The sequence below is a fragment of the Penicillium griseofulvum genome, assembly GCF_001561935.1.
Source record: "Penicillium griseofulvum strain PG3 chromosome Unknown contig_91, whole genome shotgun sequence".
Taxonomy (NCBI): Eukaryota; Fungi; Ascomycota; class Eurotiomycetes; order Eurotiales; family Aspergillaceae; genus Penicillium; species Penicillium griseofulvum.
In genome coordinates this window covers 305,991-321,832 of record NW_024467450.1, presented here as the reverse complement: position 1 = coordinate 321,832, position 15,842 = coordinate 305,991, and the positions used below count along the sequence as shown (strand labels likewise).

The following is a 15,842-nucleotide window of genomic DNA, read 5'->3' as shown; positions in this document are numbered from 1 at the left end:
CAGCGGGTGCGACGCGTTCAACGCGTTAATTAGTAAGTAACAACCTTGGTGCCTGAAAACTAACAAACTGCCTAGTTAACTGGCTAACTAACTACATTTAGATATGATATGTATAGATACTTCTATGTACATGCACTATATAACCTCCGAATGACCGAAAATAAAAACAAGACCTCGGGATGTAGGAGCCGAATGCGGAGCACGCCATCCGTGGGGAAATTCAACTTCTCCATCCCCTCTCTTCTTATTCTCTTCGCCCATGATTTCCCCTTATAGGCACATTCTTGCTCAATCACAGTGCAGGTCCAAGAACCTCTTCTCAGCCATTTCGAGATTACCCCGCCTTGATTACGGTGCAAGAGCGATGTCGGCAACAGCTTCGCGACCCGATCCATTTCGCCCCGCCAAGCGGGTGGCAGGACAGCGCCAGGATGTTTGGTATGCAGTTTGGAAAAACAAGTTGAGAAAGACATGCTAAATGGCGTCTCAAGGTCAATCGTCAACGAAGCTGCCGCAGCTTCGCCAGTTCAGCCGATTGTGAACATGGGTCAAGGGTTCTTGTGAGTCAAATTTGGGCCAGTCACTTCAAGGAATAGCAATTGACGTGTAATATTTCTGTTTAGTGGTTATAACCCTCCCAAGTTTGCTCTTGACGCTGCCAAGGATGCGCTAGACCGAGTGGAATGCAACCAATACTCTCCGACAAAGGTAGAGGACGCCAACGAATCTGCGCACGGTTACACAAGTACTCATACAATATAGGGCCGCCCTCGCCTCAGACAGGCTATCGCGGATGCTTACTCACCCTTATTTGGCAAGAAGCTGAACCCCGAGACCGAAGTGTCGATCACAACTGGCGCAAATGAAGGTGAGAAATCGGAAGTTACCTAGAAATGGACATTTGGCGCTGATGACAATAAAAGGCATGCTCAGTGCCTTTATGGGCTTCATCGAGGATGGTGATGAAGTCATTATCTTCGAGCCCTTCTTTGACCAGTAAGTAGCCCGGTTTTGCGAGAGTATTGAGAGGCTAATTCACTCGGGATAGATATATTAGCAACATTGAGATGCCCGGCGGTACTATCCGCTATGTTCCCCTCCACCCGCCCAAGGATGGTGCTACCAGGACTTCCCCTGCATCTGAATGGACTGTTGACTTCGAGGAGCTCGAACGTGCTATGAACCCGAAGACCAAGATGATTGTAAGCATGCGGCACCGGATTTTTCCTGGATATTCAAGCTAATCCTTGTACCAGGTCCTGAACTCCCCGTAAGCAGCCTTGATTTAGAGAAACGATTAAGGTTCCAACTAACTGTGCGTTCATAGGCACAACCCCGTTGGCAAGGTCTTCTCGCGCGAGGAGCTCGAGCGCATTGGCGAACTCTGTGTGAAGTACAACCTTATCATCTTGTCTGATGAAGTCTACGATCGCCTCTTCTACGTTCCCTACACTAGAATCGCCACCCTATCCCCTGAGCTGTACGAGCGCACTTTGACCGTGGGCTCCGCCGGCAAGGCCTTCTACGCCACTGGTTGGCGTGTTGGATATCTCATCGGCCCTGAACACTTGATCAAGTATGTGGCCGGTGCCCACACCCGTATCTGTTACAGCAGTGTGTCTCCTCTCCAGGAAGCTGCTGCTGTTGCTTTTGAGCAGGCAGAAAAAGAGGGCTTCTGGGACGAGAGCCGAACAGACATGAAGGGTAAAATTGAGCGATTCTGCGAGGTCTTCGATGAGCTTGGTATCCCGGTACGTCCCCCCCCCCCCCCCCCCCACAACTAGCATTATCAAGTCCACTCTGCCATTACTCTGCTAACCACTATATCTATAGTACTCTGATCCTGAGGGTGGATACTTTGTGCTGGCCAACATGGCCTCTGTAAAGCTCCCAGCTGACTATCCATTCCCACCCCATGTTGCTAGCCGTCCTCGCGATTTCAAGCTCTGCTGGTTCCTCATCCAGGAGGTTGGCGTGGCTGCTATCCCTCCCACTGAATTCTACACTGATGCCAATGCCCACATTGCTGAGGATTATCTCCGCTTTGCGGTTTGCAAGAACGATGATGTTCTCGAGACTGCCAAGGAGCGCTTGAGAGGGCTGAAGAAGTATATCACCCAGTAAACAAAGAGCTGCAGGCTTTTGATATGTGAGAAGTGATGAGATACGCATAGAACTGTCACGATTCCAATAGAAAATTGGATATAAAGATACAAAATACATGCCACCAAGACCCATTCTTCATACATCCATCTTCTCATACATGATTAATCTACCAGTGCATCCATATCTACTCATGTGTATCTACCCTGGGTAACTTAGAGCAAGTACAATGAACCAGGCACAGTATGACAAAGTCACAACCGCCCAGCGGTCTTTGTTTCTATGTACATAGAAACAAAGGAGGGGGCGATCAACTCCCCCTCCAACCCGCCGCCACCGAAAACGTAATACATAAATGGGCATCCTGGACCTGGGGGGCATCCACCGACTGAACACTGATAATATCTCTCTCCACACCAGCCACCCCAGGTCCAGGACCCCGGTACAAAGAAAAGGGCTAGGGAGGGGACGGCTCCCTACCCTGACCGGCCGTTTTCACGGCATCTCCAGCTCCATGGGGCCCGTTCCCGCCCCGTCCCAACCTTCGCCACGGCGGAAGGTCCGCCGGTCCATTGAAAGGACCTCCGAGAATCCTCCCCCACACGTGCGAGCCACCACGTCGCTCACCGAAGGATGGGTGGCTCGGTGCGCCCTCAGAATCCAATAGTTGGATTCGAGGTATTCGCACACTCTCCGGAAGCCCAACCCCATACACTGGTAACCGAGCAACGTGGGGCGACGCTCGCTCGCGCAGGTCAAATCCTCGCAGTGGCGTCGGTTGGCCCCGACCCACTCCGTCTCACAAGCATGCCGCAAACCAAGACGGCTCTCATCGAGGGTGCTACCCATCTCGAGTCCCATCTGGTAGCGCAGCATGCTGTCCATGTCCTTGTCACTGGCCCACAAGTTGTGAGCCCGCATCCAGTCCCGGACGAGCCGGTAAACATAGTCCACGAGGGCTGGATGTTCAACCGCCGCTGGAAGGAAAGAAGAGTTAGCATATGATCTGAGAAATAGGCAGTGGCGAGGGATATATGATATCAAAGTGCGAGGAAGCTGAGGGTGTAATGAAACTGAAAGTCAAAGTGCAAGGAAGCTGAAACTAATATGAAACTTACAGAAGAGACAAACTGCAAGGCACCGGCGGAACCGGTCCTTCTCTTTGGCGTCCTCGAATCGCACGATGTGTGCGACTCGAGGTGAACATCGCAGCCCAACGTGACTGCCTGGAGCGTCCGCAGCCTTCACCAGGTCGTCCCACTCCGCGAACACGAAGTAGTCACCTCGGTCGCGGGCGGAACTGAACCACACCGCCTGACGATGGCGCTCAGGGGTGTCCCACTGGTGAAGGCTGGGAAGCATTGGTGGACCCACGAGAACGTCGTATGGAATCGACCCGGCCAAGGGCTGCTGCTGGTAGACTGGTCGGGTCCCGCAGACCAGCCAATGCACCTTGACATCCTCCCACAGGTGGTCCTTGCCGCAGTAGCGGACCTCCGAAAACGGTCCGCACTTAGGGCAAACAACGGAGACTCCATCCCCGAGACCACAGTGGACTTGGCAGCCTTGCTTCTCGCAAAGAATGGCGATCCTGCCCAAGTCCAACTGCGGTTCAGGGGATGGGGTCCCGATGTTGCCGAACTGCACGGCTGTGGGAGTTGGGTCTTCATCCTCAAACGACTCGGGTGGAGACGGAGAACGACCTTCCAGTCCATCGCCCTTGGAAGAAGCATTGGAGACGGGGCGGGAGACGTCAGCACTGTGCTCTTGCTCACTGTGCTCTTGCTGACGCTTCATCAATCTCTTATGCCTCCGTTTCTCCTGCCTCTTCCTCTTGTATGCACTCTTCTTACCTCGTCGGCTAGGCTCGGCTGGGGTTTGGTCGTCAGGCTGGGCGGCTTCATCTGAGCTGGATTCATCTGACTCAACCCCGACCGAGCCTGTGGTAGACGAGTTAGAAGAGGCAAGGGAGGACAATGGATGGTCGGCCGTTGGGAACGAGGATGCGGTTTCCTGGCCCTTGAATTTCCCTGTAATCTTTTATTAGCATGGGTTCAAATCAGAATATATGGAGAATATGATTCATACCTAGACTGGCCACATCGAAAGACTCACTTCGGCGCAAGACTGGCTGCTGCGCCTTGTGGCCGCCAAGGTACTCTTCAGGGTCTAAATAATAGTAAGTAGCTGCATCAATAGTGATATAGAGTAAGCAACCTACCAGAAAAACACACCTCGTCCCTGTTGTTCGAGACAGATCCCAGAAGCCCAACCTCATCCCCCCGCGGAGTAAGAGACAGCCGATCCGAAATCTCTGCTGGCTCGTTTTCTTCCGCATGCACTCCATCTTCCCCATCAACCGCGTATTCCTTCCATGGAATGGTTGTAGGCGTGAAGTAACATGAAAGCGCGGATGAGGGGAAGGGAGTGTTGGGGGAGAGGTGGGTTCGGGCTGTCTCGAATGATGAAGACAATGGGGTAGTCAAGTCACTGGGTTTAGGGAACCGGGAGGCATTGACTGTTTGTTGATCAGCAACTGCCGCAAGTTGCTGTTCAGTCGCGACATCCTGTCGAGCGATGTCCTGCACTCCCGGAAGTAACTCACGCTGGTTACCAGGTCGACCTGTGAACTCGTCCGCATCCTTCTTTCCTGAGTCGGAAGGTGAAACAGACGAACCAGACAAATCAGGTGTGCACTCGCCCCTACCCTTTTCCTTTGACCTTCTGTTACTCTTCTGGGTATCAATTCTGAGTGTAGAAACCCTCTTGGTCAACTCTTGCTGGGTCGACTCTTCCTTGACTTCATGACTTCCCATTGTCTCCATCGTATTTTCTTGCCCTACCACTAATGGCTCAGGACTTGGCGCAACCGAGGCATTTGACTTTTCACCCTCTGAGTTTCCTTCAGCTTTGAAAGATTCCCGGGCTCTCTTTGGCAATTTCTTTGATTGCTTCCTGCCTTTGTTCCTCTTTTTGATAGAGGAAGGGTAATTGCCACCGACAGATAACTTCCCAAACAGTCCGTTGTCTACATCGCCAGTTATTGCCACCAGCCACTGAGTGCGCAGCCAAATCCGGACCGGAAGCGCCATCCATTTGCCATAAGTGTTCTGTGATATGTCAGTTAAGTCCCATGATTGGTGAAGTGTCTATACTGACAGGGTCATTGTCAGAGATTTGCTGGTAAAACCGGTCATTCTCATCAACAGTGACCATCAACTGTTCCTCAGGTCCGGCATTCTTGCCATTCACAAACTTGAACCTTATGGACTGTGAATCTTCTTCCGCCTTCATCCAGCTTACTCGGCATCCAAATGTTTCCCACGGGGTTGTCCATTTGATGAAATAGCTGTCTCTGTTCGGGTTCTTTGACTCTCGATAGGCCGGTGCGAAGCCAGTCTCAATATTTCTCATGCCAATCTCCTCTGGAGCTGTGAAGATTGCTTTAATCGCCCCCAAGACCCCCATCACGCCATCTGGGTAATCAGTGGTGGCCTTAAAGTCAACACGTATGTTATCGGATTCTGTGATGACTGCATCGAGATCGCACTTGGGATTACCCGTGGGGTTGTTCTCCACGATGAATTTCGTAGCAGAGGTCCGCCAGTCATAAATGTTCAACCTCATTTGGCCATTTCCCAGAGTGATTCCATCGCCCAGATTGAGCCCAGCCCGTCCATCAGCCCACTTGTGTAGGTTGAGCCGAGTCGATCCAATATCTTCATCTTCCGGTAAGCTTGCATCGGGCAGCTCTGTCTCAGCTTGGCTTGCCTGAGGGTTAAGCAGCTCTGGAACTCGGACTTTAAGTGCAGTTTGCTCTATGGCTGCGAGCTGAGCGTTCTCGGGGTATTGCTGGGTTTCGATTTCATCGTCGCATGGATGCTGATGCTGCTCTCCTGGGGCAAGTCGGGGAGGGTGGGGTGAAATTTCACGATCAGCAGACTTGCTGACCATGGGGGCCATTTCGTATGTTTTGGTATGATAATGAACTGTTGACTTTGTGTGTTGGACTCAGACTAACTATGAATTAGCTGCACCTGATACCATGCTTCACAAGACTCACTTGATGATAGGCAATAGCCTACATATGTCTTGACAGGTGTGACTAGCAGTTTCTTACTGCTCAATGATTCTTCTAACGCGTCAGTTGACGCTCGTAAATGGGGATGCATGAAGAGCTTACCAAGTACTCCTCGGTCGGCGCAGGGCTCTCTTCATCCCAAGATTGTCCTCGGCTTTCAACAAAGATGTCTCGCTGCAAGATACATCAGCCAAATACAAGATGGATAATTCCTTTTTGCAAGGATTGGTTTGCCAAGAACAGTCATCAAGATACTGAAGGCTGTGAGCTTTGGTCTCATGTGAGAGATTGTGCATGTGCGTGTCTCCTCAACCATGCATCAGTCGACAGAGCTATGAGATATATGTACTCACAGCAAATGATTTTGCTATTGCATGATCAAGGCACACAGCCTTTCAGTATCCTGAGAATTAATCTTGGTGCGATCCATGGGCATGGGTGATGAACCAACGCGTGAGGATGTGTGACAACTTACTGTGTGGGGTTTCAAATGTTGGCTCGTGCCTCTGTGGTATGCAGCATGAGACGAGACAGGTTCTTTGATACAATGGCTTTGATCATTCAAAGAGATGAAACACGTGATGTACAAACCAAAGCTGCTGTGTATGCGTGGGGAAGAGATCTGAAATAAAGGAGGATCAGAAAAGGTTGAGATGGGTAGAGGGGAAAATAAGAAGAGGGACAAGGCTTCGACATTCGACAACAATGGAGAAGACAAACGGGGTGGGCACGTGCTACCATAACAGAGTCTTCGATCGGAAGTTGCGACTAGCCAAATGTGACAGAGATGAAGATACTCACATGTCTCTCTTCTCAACGGTTTTATTTCTGGGACTGATCAAATGAATCGAGCGAAGCATCAGGGATCAACCAGTCATCCTGCAGTGGATTAATGCTTATTATGAAGCTACGGTTACCGTCCCGACGATTACTTGGCAAATAGTCTCAAGTTAAAGCTGATCTGAGCCAGAAGTTTCCGCTAGGTTCCGTCCCCAAAGGACCAATACGTGATACCAGGCCGCCGTATTGAGCAAACGGCCTCACGATGCAATTCAATGTTGGAAAGTTTATAACGATACGACTTGCTCGTCATCAATACACAAGGTTCACACGACGACGACGACGACGACGACATCATACCTCTTACTCGTCATCTGATCTATCGGTATTGGGCTTCCATATCCCACAGCATCGGCCTCCGTTCAATAGCCCACTACATCAAGGAAGTGAAAGAACTGGCATGGAGGCTCAGAGGTCGCGCGAACGTGGACGTGGACCACAACAAGGATTTGACAGCATACTGCGCTACCATATTAAGCTGGTTAATCTTTCTTAGTTATATGTATAGATCGAGGAATTTAATTTCATGTTCAGGGCATTGCTTTCTATGAATCGTCTTTGCGTGGAAGGCTTGAAAAACACACGTTGAAGCACGAACCTAAGGAAAAGGTTGAAAATATACCACAGAAAAGCCGAATACTCATATAGTCATATATCACTAATAATCATAGAACAAGACGTTAATTATAAATCGTGAGTCTTTCTGTCAAGGAATTCAAGGTATGTTTAAAGTTGTTAGGGTGCGACTCCGTCACGTGTGGTCACGTTTTGCGTGGACTTGGTGAATATCACGTGATTTGTATTTTTCACGCCGGCGACCACAACTCGAATTAGCATCAAGTACTTCTTTAACACGTTCCAACCCTTGATGGACTTAATGAATGATCTATAATAATGATGGGATATATTGCAATATGTTTACATATATTTCTATTATCAAAAATTGTACGCATCGGGATTTTTCTCTGCACTCGAATGTCGATTTCTGTGATTCGATTCACACCGAGTCACAACAGCCAAAATAAAGACTCACTCACCAAGGAATGCCAAACGGAGTATTCGGTACATAATCATCTATTCACATGACACGGGAACAAGCATGATGTTAGATCAACCATCCCTCGCTGTCCGGCTATTGGCTCTCAGTCGTGGGCGGCTAAGCGCCCACGGATGCTATATTTGGCTGTTTGTCCACTCCGGCGCTTTTGACACTCACAGTAGCCAGTGACATGCCTTGATGCTTCATGAAACAAACAATTGCACAGGCCCCTTATCGTCAGTCTTTATTTTTATATTTTCTTTGTTTCGAAATAGTCATGGCTCACTCTGATTGGGGCTATCTCGACTATACGGAGTTGCCAAGGTCCATTAAACCGCTTCTTTGTGAGCAATATTGGGCCATTGTAATTCCTGCTGCCGCTCAGGATGTCTGACAATTTTCAGGTGACGTTTGACAGCTGCTATATTTGACGCTTCATTGTCCCTTGTTTTATTTTTGATTCCATTGTTCTCAGTCTACCACCCGATCTATTCATCTATTGACCTCACCATTCATTCAACATCTATAAGAAATCCTATACAGCATGTCCCTCCAATAGTTTTGATTATTTTCTTTGCTCTCTTTATGTTCTTTTAAGAACCCTCCATTTGATGCTGATTTCGCACATCTTTTCCTCGATCTAATTACGCCTCCTAGTATTTCTGGTCATCGCTGGACGAGATCACACCTGAAATATTTGACAACTATCACCTTCGAAAACACAAGGCCGCTACGATGGTATTCACCCGATCAGGGCGCTCGATCTTTCCATTGCTCCCGCCTTATGGCGCCCACGATTCAAGCACGGGACGGATAATTCCTCTTCATCCAGATGGTCTCACACCCTACCTCGGTTTGCGGGCTCGACTTTCACAAGTATGGATCAATCGATGGACAATACTGTTATTGCTTGTTCTTTTCCGGGTATTGATTGCAGTTGGCGATTTGCAATCCAACATGGCCTCCGCCAAGCGTGAGGCCCTCTCTGCATGCACGTCGGTGGAATCCATGGGTAGTGCGATGGCTTCGATGCCCTACTACCTATCTAAGGGTACCAACGAGCTCGTGGCTTCCTCGGTTGATGAGGCCGTTTCTGCTCTGAAGTCTGTGTTGTTGATGACTATCACAGGCGTTGGGGAGATCCTCTGGTTTGTCATAAATATGATGTACTCCACCTACGCCTGTCTTATTACAATGGCCGTCCGTGGCACAGTAGGAGCCGGGATCGAATTGATCAAGGAAGCTACTGAGTGGATCAACAAAACCCTCAAGACAATCAGCGGCGACATTGAGAGTACCGTTGATAAATACAAAGACGAACTGAACTCATTTCTCGAGACGATCAACAAAGTGGCCAGCGTGTTCTCGGATGATCCTAGCCCAATAAACCTCAACAGTACAATCAGTACGCTGGAGAACTTGTCTCTTCCGTCATCAGTCAACCGCACAGTGGAAAAGCTGGACAGCATCGTCCTTCCCAACTTCAAAGAGATCCAGAATTACACCAAGACCCTCTTCCAAACGCCCTTTCAAGAAGTCAAGGACTTGGTCAATGAAACTTTGGGCACTTACAGCTTTGACCGGTCCGCCCTCCCGGTCCCTGCCAAGAAACAGTTGACCTTCTGCAACGACAACAAAGGAATCAACAATTTCTTCGACGGGGTTACCGAGCTAGCACTAAAAGCACGCAATATTTTTATTGCTGTCCTCATCGTTGCTGCCATATTGGTGTGCATTCCAATTGCGTGGCAAGAAATTCGCCGATGGCGCTCAATGAAAGAGCGCTCCCAGTTGGTTCGCAAGGAAGCCCATGATCCAATGGACGTCGTCTATATTGTCTCGCGGCCATACACCGCCGCTGCGGGTATCAAGGCAGCAAGTCACTTTAGCAACAGCCGCCGTCAGATCCTCGTCCGATGGGCGATTGCCTATGCAACATCTCTCCCTGCTCTTTTCGTGCTGGCTCTCGCACTGGCAGCACTGTTCTCTTGTCTATGCCAATATCTTCTCCTGCACTCGGTGAAGCAAACCGTTCCCGCACTGAGTGCCGAGGTGGGAGAATTCGCAGACAAGGTTGTTGACGCACTGGAAAGTGCCTCGACAGATTGGGCCACCGACGCCAACGAGGCGATCATCAATCTTGACACCGATCTAAACCACGATGTCTTCGGGTGGGTCAATAGCAGCACCCAAGCCATAAACGGAACTCTGAATTTCTTCATCTATAACACATCCAGCGTTCTAAATGAGACCTTCAAGGGAACCCTACTTCAAGAGCCCGTATACGAGTTATACGAGTGCCTCCTCGGCCTCAAAGCGGAGGCACTCCAAAAGGGTCTGAACTGGGTAGTTGAACACGCACACATCTCTCTTCCCACTCTCCCAAATGACACATTCTCCGCCGGTGCCTCCTCCAGCATCAACGACAGCGCTAATCCCTCTGACAGTTTCCTCGCCGATTCCGGCGATGAGACAGCCAATAAGATCACAGAGGTCGTCACCAGCGTGATCAACAAACTAGAAGCAGCCGTGCGAGTGGAAGCCATCATCGCCAGCATCATTCTCCTGCTCTGGGTATTCATCGCCTTGATCGGTATCACTCGCGCCATGATGCTTTTCTGGGGTCGCGAGAAGCAGCGCGGCGAGGGAGGCCAGGGTCACGTCTTGGATCCCATTCCCAATGGTGGGCCACCCTCCCACGATCAGAATGGTTTTACTGAAGTTCCACTCACTGCTGTTCCGAGGAATTTGTCTGGGGATGGAAACATTGTTCCTCAGTACACGGCGTCGGCGGCAACCTCCGCTCCTGTGCGGACTGAGCCGTCATATGGTGATGAGAAGGTTGGTTTCGCAGGGCAAAGGAATTATGAACATGCATTGCAGTTGGACTCAGGTCCTGATCTGAGGGGAAGTAGCTACGTTGAATATGATGTGAAGCGATGATGGGAAATGCATTCCTGTCTTCCTCTATATTCGCTTCTCTGGGAACGGTGCCCTGTATTTCCCCCTCTCTCTTTATGCCATCTCCAACATTTCATTGTACGTGCCTTGGCCATTTCTTTCTACCAATATTGAGCTGGTGTTCTATAATAATGATTCCCAATAAGATAGCAATTCCAGTTTAGAATCAAGAATGCCACTTGATTTCAGATCATAACTTCTGATATGTTATACTTTGTACAGGTACGAAGTCCTAAAACTAAACCACCATACCGTCTTACGAGATTGATATAAACTAGAATGGAAAGACTGTGGTATATTGGTCTGACTATACTAAACAAAAACTCCCAAGACATGGCATAAACTCATACAATTTCATCGGCCGTAAATTCATCGCCGCTATATGGCAACAAAGAAGCTCTTCTCCCCCTCCTTGGGCTGCACTCTCACCCGCTCAATGATCGGATCAGCACAGCTAGTCCGAATACGCTCAGGGGTAGCAGGGGACTCCAAAGACAGCACGTCATTCATGTTCCACTGCTTACGTGCAGCCTTCAAGGCGTCACGAATGGCAAAGAAGACCGCACTACCCATAAACAAGGGCGGCTCGCCAACTCCACGAGAACGCTGAATGGTGCGCAAATTCTCCCACTCCACATCCTTAAGCAAACTCACATTGAAAATCTGCGGGATATCCCGGAAGCCAGGGATTTTGTAGTTGCCCGGACCTCTGGTGAAGATTTGACCAGAGGCACGGTGCCAAAGACTTTCTTCAGTGGTGAAGAGGCCTTGCCCTTGTATAAAAGCACCTTCGATCTGTCCATAGTCTACAGAGGGATTGATACTGCGACCCACATCCATCTTCACATCGGCGCGTAGAGGCGTCCAATCACCTGTCAGTGTGTCAATCTGGACTTCGGCTGCGGTGACACCCTGGGTGAAGTAAAAGAACATCTGGCCGGTATTCTCGCCCCATACGTAGCCGATCTCAGGGGTACGGTAGTATCCTTGTGCAGAGAGGTTGACACGGGCGAAGTAAGCCGCGTGGGCAAGTTCTTTCATGGTCGCGTTGGGCATCTTCTCACGGAAAGGACGTAAGCGTTCGTTAAGTTGTTCACATGCGTTGAAGATAGCATATCCGTTGAGATCGGAGCTCGCTGAAGCAGCGGTCGGGGAGGTATTGGCCACTGTATTAGTAGCTGTCTCAGAAATGAAGACGCTCGCCTGAGGAACTTGCAACGCTTCGGCGGCGATCATGGTCATTTTTGTATGGAGGCCTTGTCCCATTTCAACACCGCCATGTGCTACGAGAACACTTCCATCGTGATAGATGTGAACCAAAGCTCCTGCTTGGTTCAAGAAGAGAGCTGTAAAAGAGATACCGAACTTGGTTGGCACAATCGCCATCCCACGTTTGGACCACTTGTGCTGCGCATTGTATTCTTCAACAGCCTTCCGACGCTCGTTGTAAGAGCTCTCCTCCAACACTTGCTTGTACATCAAAGGCACATACCAGTCGGTGAGAGTCTGATTGAAATGCGTCGTATCATCCGACTTGTACATATTGATGGTCCGGACTTCTTCGGCCGGAATGTTCAGATGATCAGCAATCTCTGATACATAACACTCGGCAAAGAACAGGCCTTGGGGACCGCCAAAGCCACGGAAAGCTGTGTTTGAAACCGTATTGGTTTTGCAGATCCGGCCGCGCACATTGACATTCGGTATTTTATACACCCCGTCAATATGCGACAAGCTTCGCTCCACAATGGCAGCAGAGAGATCTTGCGTGTGGCCTCCATTGGCGAATACATCTGCATCAAGCGCAAGGATTTTTCCTTCTTTGGTCACACCAACCTTCCATCGGCAGAGGAATGGGTGACGTTGACCGGAAGTCAATATATCTTCATCACGGTTAAGCATACACCGCACAGGTCGTTTTGTCTTTTTAGCGGCAGTGGCACAAATACCAGCCAACTGAACAGATCGCGACTCCTTGCCGCCGAAGCCACCACCAAGTCGCTTCACGCGCGACACGACTTTATTCGCAGATACCCCTGTCACTTGAGCGACATAGGCTTGTCTATGAACTATTAGCTGTATTTCAGCGGTGGAACAGTCAAATATATTGATACTCACGTTTCGGTGGGATTCTGTGTACCACTCCAAATCTCCATTTCACCATCCTCCGGCTTTGGAATTGCCACACAGGCTTGGGTCTCCAGGTAGAAGTGCTCTTGGCCACCCATTCGCGATACACCAGTGAAGATGTGGTCAGCCTGTTTGAAAGCTTCCTCAGTATCTCCACTCTTGATGTAGGGATGGTGGTCAAAGTACGACTCTGCCTCAATGGCCTCCTCAATCGTAAGGATTCTCGGAAGGTCTTCATATTCAACCTTGATAGCCCTCATGCCTTCCTCGGCGAGTTTAGCGGTAGTCGCCAGAATCACACCAATTGGTTGACCAGCAGTAGTAACTTCATCAACAGCAAAGAAAAGCTCATCGGACTTGGGTTGCCCCCACCAATTTGCCTGAGGGTTAGGAAGGTCTGTGTGATCTACGTAGTCGACAACACCCGGAATTTCCAATGCAATGGACGGGTCAACGCTGAGTATCTTGGCATGAGGTTTGGTAGACAGAAGCATACAGGCGAATAACTCATTCTGTTGCACAGGAATATCATCTGTGTATTGAGCCTCTCCTGTAGACTGCTTCAGCGCCGCAACATGCGGAGTCGCTCGTCCAAGAATCTTCTGTTGATAGGCGACGGAAGTCTCAAGATCCTTTGCTCCTGTGGAAATTGCTCTTTCAATCTCGGAAACAACATCTGGATCTAAATCCGAAGCCTTGACATCGAGTCCTGACAGTACATCGTAGTAAAATCTGTAGAAGAAGCCCAGAGCCAAAGACTTCCGGTAACTAGCCATACCTCCAGGAACTCCAAATGGCAAGTTGAAATCCCGCTCCAGTGCGCTCATGACGCCCTCTAGAGTTGCGGGGTTCGTGAACTTTTTGCCAACCAAAAATGCCTCGGCATTCTTCGCTGAGACGGTCATAGCTGCCATACCACCAAACACAAGATTTGCGCTGACCACATCATTAGTCTCAGAAAGGGTCACGCGTAACGCGGAGTTGACGATAGCTATATCATCATCCTTCCGCTTGGCCTGCTTGTAGGCTCGCATGTACTCGCCCTTCGCCTTCGCTGCTGGAATGCGCAAGCTAGCGATGATCGCGTTGGGGGCGAGGGCAGTCTTTCTGTATCCTTGGAAGAATTCGGTCATTGGAATTTCAGTCTCGGCTTCAAGTGACTTGGCCACAAGTATAGTGTTGGTGGCTACCAAAACTGGGTTGAGATCAGAGATGGGTGATGCAGTGGCCAGGTTACCCGCCGGAGAAGCGACATTTCGGATCTGTCGCCCAGCAAAATAGAGCAACTGCTTCTTGATCGCTCTAAAGGGTTGACCTCTAACATCGCCGTATTTCTCTACCGCTTGGTCGCATATGTGTTCGAGGTCTGTTAAAGACACATTTGCGCCGATTTCCAAGAAATCGTCGTGCAAGGTAAATTGTCGCAATTCAGGGATATCTCCCAGGTAGACGGAGGCCGCGTATCGCATCGCCTTGAACTTAATCTCAATCTGCGTCTCCGTGCTTCCACCAATTAGTTTGGCGTCTGGGTGGGCGTTCTTGATCAGCAACAGTTGCGCGACAGTCACTGGTCGGTACCACTTCTTCCTCTTGTTGCCATATGCTAAGGGCCGATATTCGTGTTTCCTCAATGCGGCAGGAAATATCAATTCTGTATCTGGGCTGTACGGCTTGAATTCCGGCGCAGGAAATTTGTAATCGACTGTCTCGTTCTCGGCATTGTTGGAAGGCCCTTTGCAGCAACCACCGGAGCCTTTTTTCTCCATGCAGCAGCCCGACCCACCATTGGCAGAGGCTTTCCCGCAGTTGTTACTTGAGTTGAAGCTCTGAGCAGCATCTAGAATAGGTCGGTAACCCGTGCAGCGGCAAAGATTTCCATCAAAGGCTTCTTCAACGTCGTGTTCCGAGGGAGACGGGTTGTTTCGCAGCAAGGCATAGAGAGACTTGAAGCTATCAGTCAACTTCCGATCCCTTTCAAAAATAATAATAATAAAGAATCAAGCGAAAGGACCATGTTGGCATACCATGACAATTCCAGGAGTACAGAAACCACATTGACTTCCATTACCAACCGCAATCCGCTGCTGGATCGCGTGAGGGTCCTTCGCATTTCCAATTCCTTCGACTGTTATGACGTGTTTCCCATCAATGCTAACGAGTGGGGCGATACAGGCATTCACGGAGGCATGGTAGATTTTCTTCGTTGTAGGATTGATATGGGAGACGACCTATTGACCATATAACCATCTGGTTAGCACCAAGTGCGTAACGCAATATAGTTGGCTGAAACTCACCACAGTGCAAGCACCACAGCCTCCCTCGGCACATCCAAGCTTTGTACCAGTCAACCCAATACCCCGCAGGTATTCGAGTAGAGTCACTTCCGGGTTGATCGTGTCTATCGCAACCTTGGTGCCGTTGAGATAGAACCGAATAGTGTCATCCCAGTCCTCAGTCAATGCGGACAGGCTGAGCTTATCAACTGCGACCGTGGATTCCGTTTCTAGGATTCCCGGCGCCATGGTGAAAATGTGTTGGAATTTATGAGGCTTTCAAGGGCGACAGGTGTGCATCTTGCTTTTATAGCGAGTTGGGTTTCACCTAAATATATTAATATAATGAAGTCACGATTTAGTATCAAAGGAGGGGAAGTATACCCATGTGGCGATGAGATCTGTTTCTCCAGAG

General features: G+C 49.6%; 4 protein-coding genes across 4 annotated transcripts; 2 read left to right on the top strand and 2 right to left on the bottom strand.

Moving 5' to 3' along the window:
- Window positions 1-364: 364 nt before the first annotated feature.
- Window positions 365-2,124, top strand: PGRI_064400 (kynurenine--oxoglutarate transaminase; the record flags this gene model as incomplete). The annotated part of the gene is made up of 9 exons (XM_040794154.1): window positions 365-438; window positions 492-560; window positions 624-708; window positions 763-868; window positions 924-996; window positions 1,049-1,202; window positions 1,257-1,270; window positions 1,328-1,751; window positions 1,834-2,124. The coding sequence occupies 9 exons, from the start codon at window positions 365-367 to the stop codon at window positions 2,122-2,124; spliced, it is 1,290 nt and encodes a 429-aa protein (XP_040649404.1).
- Window positions 2,125-2,598: 474 nt separating this feature from the next.
- Window positions 2,599-6,066, bottom strand: PGRI_064390 (uncharacterized protein; the record flags this gene model as incomplete). The annotated part of the gene is made up of 5 exons (XM_040794153.1): window positions 2,599-3,080; window positions 3,222-4,133; window positions 4,192-4,272; window positions 4,325-5,213; window positions 5,263-6,066. 5 exons carry the CDS (start codon window positions 6,064-6,066, stop codon window positions 2,599-2,601), a joined length of 3,168 nt encoding a protein of 1,055 aa, XP_040649403.1.
- Window positions 6,067-9,020: 2,954 nt separating this feature from the next.
- On the top strand, window positions 9,021-11,006 carry prm1 (pheromone-regulated protein PRM1; the record flags this gene model as incomplete). Its single annotated transcript, XM_040794152.1, has 1 exon — window positions 9,021-11,006. One exon carries the CDS (start codon window positions 9,021-9,023, stop codon window positions 11,004-11,006), a length of 1,986 nt encoding a protein of 661 aa, XP_040649402.1.
- A 396-nt stretch (window positions 11,007-11,402) lies between these two features.
- PGRI_064370 (putative xanthine dehydrogenase HxA) lies at window positions 11,403-15,676 on the bottom strand (the record flags this gene model as incomplete). Its single annotated transcript, XM_040794151.1, has 4 exons — window positions 11,403-13,086; window positions 13,143-15,097; window positions 15,179-15,382; window positions 15,449-15,676. The coding sequence occupies 4 exons, from the start codon at window positions 15,674-15,676 to the stop codon at window positions 11,403-11,405; spliced, it is 4,071 nt and encodes a 1,356-aa protein (XP_040649401.1).
- Window positions 15,677-15,842: the final 166 nt, after the last annotated feature.